This window comes from Sinocyclocheilus anshuiensis, unplaced genomic scaffold (assembly GCF_001515605.1).
Source record: "Sinocyclocheilus anshuiensis isolate Anshui unplaced genomic scaffold, SAMN03320099.WGS_v1.1 scaffold861, whole genome shotgun sequence".
Lineage (NCBI taxonomy): Eukaryota > Metazoa > Chordata > Actinopteri > Cypriniformes > Cyprinidae > Sinocyclocheilus > Sinocyclocheilus anshuiensis.
In genome coordinates this window covers 1,079,664-1,088,152 of record NW_015554217.1, presented here as the reverse complement: position 1 = coordinate 1,088,152, position 8,489 = coordinate 1,079,664, and the positions used below count along the sequence as shown (strand labels likewise).

At 36.5% G+C, this 8,489-nt stretch overlaps 1 protein-coding gene across 3 annotated transcripts in view; it reads right to left on the bottom strand.

Annotated features, from left to right (window-relative positions):
- LOC107671118 (endoribonuclease Dicer) overlaps nucleotides 1-8,489 on the bottom strand; it is a 32,880-nt gene that overhangs the window by 7,415 nt on the left and 16,976 nt on the right. For 2 of the 3 annotated variants that reach the window (XM_016463963.1, XM_016463964.1), the window contains exons 19-26: nucleotides 8,186-8,339; nucleotides 7,867-8,049; nucleotides 7,674-7,779; nucleotides 7,321-7,496; nucleotides 5,578-6,397; nucleotides 3,980-4,132; nucleotides 1,340-2,029; nucleotides 308-386 (exon numbers count right to left, since the gene is read on the bottom strand). In XM_016463963.1, the coding sequence (XP_016319449.1) occupies nucleotides 308-386; nucleotides 1,340-2,029; nucleotides 3,980-4,132; nucleotides 5,578-6,397; nucleotides 7,321-7,496; nucleotides 7,674-7,779; nucleotides 7,867-8,049; nucleotides 8,186-8,339 (2,361 nt within the window). Of the gene's footprint in view, nucleotides 1-307; nucleotides 387-1,260; nucleotides 2,030-3,979; nucleotides 4,133-5,577; nucleotides 6,398-7,320; nucleotides 7,497-7,673; nucleotides 7,780-7,866; nucleotides 8,050-8,185; nucleotides 8,340-8,489 lie in introns of all 3 variants that reach the window. The other variant, XM_016463965.1, reaches the window with a different exon arrangement.

Genomic DNA, 8,489 nt, shown 5'->3' with positions numbered 1-8,489 from the left:
TATATATAGTTTTAATGAATGTATTATTATTATAACAATAAACAATATATTATTATTATTATTATATTAAAGTAAACCTTTAATTTATTATTATTATTATGATTATTATGATGAGATATTATATCATATAAAATATAATAATAATACTTGTATTTGTTGTAATGAGTGGCAAAATTCCAAAAGCAGTACTGTTTTTGTTCAGTAAGGTTGGGGAGCGGGTGTCTCCTGCAAATGTCTAAAGGAAATATTGATTGAATCAGACCACAATCCTAAAAGAAACTGTGCTGTGTAAATAACATCCACGAACCTGTGATGGTGTTGTAATGATACGAGGCGTGAGTGAAAGCCTGCAGAAGATATGCCTTGTTTTTAAACGTGTATTTTATCTTCTTCTCAAAGTTCTTATTCTTTTGAGCCGCATCTTCAAAAAAAAAAAAAAAAAAAAAACGTTTTCATGAGTTATTGGTTAGAATCAAATATACTGACCCAACTGCTGTAATGTTGTAATAAGTATTACTTTGAACAACAAAAATGAAGACAAACTGAAAAAAAAAGGTTGTTATACAATTCATCGATACTTCATCTCACACTATGAGTTGCGTGGCATACCAGTAAATTTTTTTTTGTAAATTTTATGCAATATATTTTATGTGAGTAACTCAAAACAACTGTGGAAATCAACATGTTAACTACAAAAATTTATGAGATAAAGCATAATATTTTTTATATAATTTAATATAATAATCATTATTATATTAAATAATATAATAAGCTATATTGTAAAACTTTTTGTTAAATAGCCACTTATTACATAAATGTGTTGTAGTAGTCATAGTAGTAGTAATAATAATAAGAGTAATAATAATAATAATAACTTAAGCAATACTAGCAAAGATGAGAATAATAATGGTAGTAGTAGTAGTAATAATAGCAATATAGCAATGAAACTAGAAAATGTAGATCATATAAATAAAACGTAACAATTCTTTAGAGTAGCATGCATGAGGAGATCTGATTGGTGGAAGTAAACCTTTAATTTATTATTATTATTATGATTATTATGATGAGATATTATATCATATAAAATATAATAATAATACTTGTATTTGTTGTAATGAGTGGCAAAATTCCAAAAGCAGTACTGTTTTTGTTCAGTAAGGTTGGGGAGCGGGTGTCTCCTGCAAATGTCTAAAGGAAATATTGATTGAATCAGACCACAATCCTAAAAGAAACTGTGCTGTGTAAATAACATCCACGAACCTGTGATGGTGTTGTAATGATACGAGGCGTGAGTGAAAGCCTGCAGAAGATATGCCTTGTTTTTAAACGTGTATTTTATCTTCTTCTCAAAGTTCTCGAAGCCAGAGATGAGGTGGTTGAGGGTCCGCTCAGCATCCGGGTGGTCAAACATGCAGCGCGGAGGGATCTTCAGCCAGCCGTACTGCAGCTTGGCCGACCCCCCTGAACTCTGCTTCTCTGCCGGGAGCACCTTCAGGCCGAGGGAACACAGGAACAGCTGGGCTGCCCTCTCCCCACAGCTGGTGAGGTAGCACCCCATCAGAGCCTCCACACAGTCAGCTATGCTCTTATCGGCGATGCACTGCTCAGTGTGAAGGTCGTAGGAGATGGACTGTTTCCCAATATCCGTGCCACAGTTTTCCTCGGAGGGGTTCCAGAAGCCCACCACGAAGTCATCCTCCTCGCCAGCTTTGCTGGGGTCAAGGTAGCACATGGCGTCCCAGGAACTGTAATCGAACTCGTCAGTGCCGCCGTCTGGGGAAAAGTGGGAGTTGTGAGCTTTTTTGGGGGCTTTCCATTCGTAGCCAGGCTCGGCCGGCTGGAGGGAGATCTTCTTCCCGAAGGCACCGGAGCCAATCAGCATGTTATCGATGAATCTGATGTGCTCATAGTAGTACTCCAGTTCATCTTCCACGTTGACCTCTTCTTTAGACGGCTCGACCTCCACATCCTCTGCCTCATCGTCATCATCCTCATCATCACTGGCTTTTCCATTGGCCAAATCTTTATTCTGAGAAACAAAAACAGATTTCCCAATGTCTTACAGCTCAAACAAAACAAAACAAACAACAACACGAAAGGAACGTTGAGTCCAAGAGCCCTGTAAAGCCAAGGCTCAGTCTCTACAACAAATTTGCAAAGATTACAATTGAAATGTCTTTTAGTTCAACCACAGTATTATGTTTGCTCAGGAGAGCTCAACAGAGCCGAGACTTCCAGTCCAAGTCAATGACTCATCCAATCTAATGTGATTCAAAAGCCGAAATGTGCCCTGAAAATCTTTTTTTAATCATTAATATGCCATAACACTGACCATATGAGAAAACGTCTATTGCATATTCATTAAAATATTAATACACTTGACACCTTATACTGTAATAATACATGGAAGTGACACTTAAAATTACAGTACCCAAGGCAAATTTAGTACATTCATACCATACATATACACCCCGAACCACATAGAGCGTCCCAAAACATACAGTCAGTCTCTGTCAAAACCATGGAGAGGGCTGGTAGAAACCAGAAGCAGAGTTCTTTCCATTTTTCGTACTTGGTTCTGTGCACATGTCCTAATACATTACATATGCTTAAACATAGATGGAAAACTGTGGCTTCTACTTAATATTTCATAGATTTAATTTTAAATAATCGTGGCACCTCTTCCTGACCTGACATGTTTCTTTGAATTGTGCCTTGGGTTAAGGCCTGCAGATATCTTGAATTTCAATTCGTATATTTACGCATTGTGATAAGATTTTAACAATATATAATGTTGCATTTCCCAAATTACAGAATAAAAGTTGCTTTTGTTTTGATAATGTGAAAAACATTAGGGGGCTGGAAAGATTTTGTAATGTTTTTAAAAAAGTCACCAAAACGGAAATTATTTGATCAAAAATATACTAAAAACTGTAATATTGTGAAATATTATTACTATTTAAAACAGCTGTTTAATATTTCAAATTTTAGCAGCCACTACTCCAGTCTTCGGTGTCACATAATCCTTAAGAAATCATTCTAATACGTTGATTTGAAGTCAAGAAAAAATGTCTTATGATTATCAATGATGAAAACCTTTGTGCTGCTTAATATTTCTGTAGAAACCATGACACCTTGTTTTATTTATTTGAAACAGAAATCTTTTGTAACATTATAAATGTCTTAATTGTCAATTTTGATCAACTTAATCTACTAAATTAATATATTTAAAAAAAATTACTGACCAAACTTTTGAAATGGCAGTGTATCTTCAATTTATATAGTTGAAAAAATACAAATATTAGCCTACTAAAATTTTTAAATGTCCTTCCCAAAATATGAAGCATACATTCATACATTTACATTAGTTTTAAAGTCTTCATATTTGCAAATGGTTTGAATGAGAGAGAATGATTTGGTTTGTTGTATATTATCATTGCATTATTATTAACGCTTTTACTTTACAAACATATACAATTTGCTCAAGGGTCATTTCCTAACTCCACAGAAATTTCAGTAGGTTGGCATTATTATATCTAATGTAAATTTGTTAAGTTGCTACCTTTTTACTTTTTCATCCATTTCTTGTATTCAGAGCCTTAGAAGTAATTGCCCTGGAGACAACAAGTGACAACAACTGTGGAAGATTTGTTGGCATTAGCTTAAAACCAAAGGTGCAATCAAACCAAAGGAGTGCCATGCTGAACTGACTATTTCTAATCTTTTCGATGTAAAATAAACAACTGCATAAATTCTGTCCTCCATTCTGAAACCCAGTTTCACCTACAAAGGATGAACCTGCCCCCTATTGGCAATGACAGAAAACAACTGCAGCTCAACGCTGCCAAGATGTTCCTCAGCTCAAGGCACAGGGCCATGTAAACAGACTTGTAATTGTGCATGAAGATGCATGTTGATATTGGGTTAAGCTTGACTTGAGCTATCTGGTAAACAAACGGAGTCGATCTCTGACTCATACCTCATCTGAGTCCCACTTGTCTGTGCTGCTTTTGTCCTGATTCACAACATAGCCGGGGGGAAGCCAGTTTACTGGGGGATCAAATATGGATACCACCATTCGACTGGGAAGGCCCTTTTTCTTCCCCAGGCGATAAAGGTTACAGTTGCTGACCTGGAGATATCGGAGCAAAAGAAGTTTGTTTTTCATATAACACGTGAAGTATAAATAAATTAAGCAGTATTCAAATAAATATGAGGCACATCTGTTGCCAAAACCTTTATAAATTGGTAACAGTAATTTGAATGAAATTATAATCTCCTCAATAAAACACAAGTAACTGCAAAGCCATGTCTGACGAAAACCGAAAACAGTTCAATATGCAAGTCTTACAAATTCATCAGACTTTAAACGGTGAATATTCTATTAGTACAAAGCAAAGGGAAATTATTTTACAAGAACGAACTTAAATGTAACTATCAAGTTTAAAAAAAGTAAACATACATAGTACAACTAAGGCTGACAATATCTACAAAAAAAAAAAATCAGCTCCTGGTGCTAAATTTATTTTGTAATGTAAAAATAAATATATAATAATAATAACAACAACAACAACATTGCGTTTAATAGCATTACATATATTAATATTTAATAATACTATTTATTAATACATAAGAATACTGTTTAGTATTACTCATATTTAAGTATATTAAAATTAAACTTTTTAAAAATTAAAAATAAATTATTATTTAAGATATATTATTTAAATGTAATTTCCTACACTGAAAAAAGTAGGAATGGAAAAATTTTTTACTAAAATTTTACAAACAATTACAAAGAAACAGCGAGTAACACATTGAGTTAAGCATGAAATTTTGAAGTAGAAAAACTGAAATTGTACTTTCTTGTAAAACACACTTCAGTAATCTGTTTTAATCTTTAGCTTTATCTTTTTTTACAGTGTATTAACCCTTGTATGGTGTTCGGGTCTGTGGGACCCTCTTTCATTTTTTTATCAAAAGAAAAATGATATGATTAATTATTTTTTCAAACTCCGACTCATTGGCCTTGGCTCATTTTCTGTGAAGAACATATTTCAGAACAAATTTTCAATGACCACACTGTACAAAAATCCAACAATTGTAAAAGGGCAAATATTAACCATATATGCTGTTTATATTGCTTGTAATCGGGATGAAGTAAACATCTGTTGAGTATTTTAGCAAAATATTTTTGATTGTGTTGAATTAAAAACCCAAAAATCCACCAGACCCACGAACGAACAATGACTGAAAAATATGAACACCACACAAGGCTTAATATTTATTAATATTTAAGAATAGTGTGTACTACTAAGAATAATATTTAAGCATATTTAAACTTTATGTAAAATAAAGAAACTATTAAAATAGTGAATATTTTTAAAAATTAAGGAAAAGTATAACTTGATTTGCAAATATATAAGATTAGTAAAAAAAAATCCCATGTAAAACTTGCTGTCACAATACAACAATACTATCAGTGGCTCACAATGCATTATTATGTGGTAACTAAGGTGTTAAGAGTTTTTTTGCTTTGCAGTTACACTAATAATCTTAGTCATTGTGGCTGAATCATACCTTCTTGCTCCTCATGTATGACAGCCTGCCCTCGTGGGCGTCAGGGTAAGTGCAGAACAGGTAGGTGGTGATTGCGTGTTTCAGGAAAGAGTCGCCCAACATCTCCAACCTCTCCAGATTGAAGCCATCACTGGCGTTGGAGAGGGTCAGGGCCTGCAAGATGAGGCCGGGGTTGGGGCCCAAGGTTTTCGGAGAATCCCAGGCTGGACCTGTGCAGGCTAATGTAGATGTCACGTCAGAGACCTCTGATGACACTTCTGAAGGTGCTGTGGTGCTGGTTGCCATCTCTGGTTTGGGGCAACAGTTTGAGGTAGGTTTTTTCACATGTCCGTCGCAGAGATCCGAGTTCCTGCCTGGGGTACATTCATCGCTGGGCTGGGGCTGTGGCTCGCCGGCTAGAGAGGGCCTCACAGGAACTGAGGTAGTGGTTTGTGTTGATAGGTCACTCTCCAGAGGGCCCAGCTGAGAGCATTGGCAAATGTCACGTCTGTGTGGAAGGTTGTCGTTGTCGCTCCGAGTGCCGTTGAGGTTTCGGGAACAGACACAGTCACTCTTGTCTTTGTTCGGCGTCTGGAGATCAGTCACAGGGAGCACAGGGTGGGTTTCTAGCTTTTCATCTGGTGTGTTGCAGTTCTCACAGGGGAGAGCGCCCTCTGGAGGCTGGGAGGCCTCCGTACTGCAGCCCTCCTGGGCAGTGTGGTCTGAATCGGAGCTTGTGCCGTGTTTACAGTGATCGTCGTCTTCCATACATGCACTGGGGCAGGAAATGAAAGACTTGCTATCGATGGATTTCTTCCATCCGAAATCCAAATTTGGATACCTGGGGTTAATATTCAATAAGATTAGGACTCAAATGGGAGCGCTTCCTAAAATGCTGTCACTGCTGAAGCCAGCTGCTTTCTAAGGTCTAAGGTCACTCTAACTGAGATGTTACCCCACAAATGAATTAGAACGCTTTATAAAGGCAGTAACTCTCCGTGCCACACATATGACACGAGTTACAAATGAATCCAATATAGTTTGGCATTAGCATGTTGCTAAGCTAACTATACAACACTTTAATAAAAATAAAGTACACTGCACATGCCAATGTTATCATTTTGAAATTAGAATTAGTGGTTGATCAGTAAAGATTTTTTGATGGCCAATGACAAAGCAGGTGCAATGGGGGGGCGTATATATATATATATATATATATATATATATATATGGTACAAAATTATAAATAATTTGAAAATGAATCAATGTGAAAAAAAAATTGGAAATTGAAAAAATAAACCTGTAAAATAAATAAATTAAAAAAATGTATACTGCACTCACACACTGGAATTCTCAACACTGTCAAAATAAAAGTCCTGCATCGTAAACGGTGCCAAAATAAAGGCCACTTCCAACATTTATCGGCCAAGCAGAAACAATTTATCGGCCAATAATTTTGTCTTTGGCAATATATTGTTCAACCACTAATTAGAATCAACCATTTTTAACAATGCTTGTTAACAAATACAGAATGAAACGCTTTTCTGCCACTTTGCTCACCATTTGTTTAAAATGAGCTTGATGCAGTGCATTATTGAGAAGCATATTTTCTTATGATGATGAATTTTGTCAAAACTATGTATAATATATTTTAGAGTAGGCGTACTCTTGCCTTACAATGCTGTCTATGGAGAGAGCTCACTAGAGTTTGGAAAAGAGCGAATGAGTGTTATGCATATGATTTGTGGATTTTTTTTAACTGACCTGAAATCAGGAGGCAGGGTCTGAGCCCCTACACCAGCGTCAATGGCTGTCTGAGACCGCAACTCTTCGGCCGTCAGAAGGCAGTGAAGTCTGTAGAGAATGCTGGGAAGGCAGACGGCTTTCCTCCACAAAGAGGCTGGGATGGGGTGAATGGCACAGAGCTCCGGAACTAAAATCTAAGCAGATGGAACAGAAATACAACCAAAAACTGTTATATGATGCGAGTCAAACCTCTGTTCATCCTTTACTGCTCTCAGTGGGAGGAAATACTCAAAACAAGATGGTGTGATTAGACTTAATTCAGGTATGATGACTTATAATTATCACCGCAAATTCTTTCCATCAGTTAATACCTGTTTGTTTTGTAGGCTTTCCCACTTGGCCTTTCTCTTCTCCGCACTACTGAGAGGAAGGGCTTTCCCCTTTTGATTAAGGTGCCGGGGAGTTAAAAGATTCAATCTACAGGAAAAGACCACCATGGACATATAATGAATTTCTCAGGAAGAAAAAAAGAGCACATACCAGAATGTCTTTTTTTTTTCCTACCTTGAAGATGTGTGGTCCACATCCAGTAGGGGCTGGTTAACATTAGACAGGTCCAGGTTGTACTTGGTTTTGTAGTACTCAGCGAAAGTCTCGTACTCTGGAGAGGGGAATTTACTGAGTGGGGTGAGGTCTGTGTAAACGTCAGCCACATAGAACCGATGTGGCTGGTCAAAATTACGATACCTGAGAGGGAGGAACGAGACAGAGGGGTAGAGTTCAACTTTAGTGAAAACAAAAGCCCAGTATACAGTAAGTCATCAATGAAAGCTTAATTGCAAGTACAATAAGACTTAAAGATCACTTTAAGTTACTTTTGTACCTTGGAATGATGACAGCATCCTGGTAGTCCTCCAATTTGAAAATGAATGGGTTTTTCTTGGTGTACTGAGTATTTGGAATGCCAATACGTGCTTCAGACTTTTCAATATCCTCCATGAACTTGAAATCCAGGTCCAACGTATTGGAATCCTCAACTAAACAGAGCAGAAGTTATAGGACTAGAGCTGCAACAAGTGGTCAACTAATAAAGATTTTATAGCCAGTAGAGAGCAGTGTGGCCGATGGCAGATATAAAGCGGACATATGTGTTAATGTGTGTGTATATATATATATATATATATATA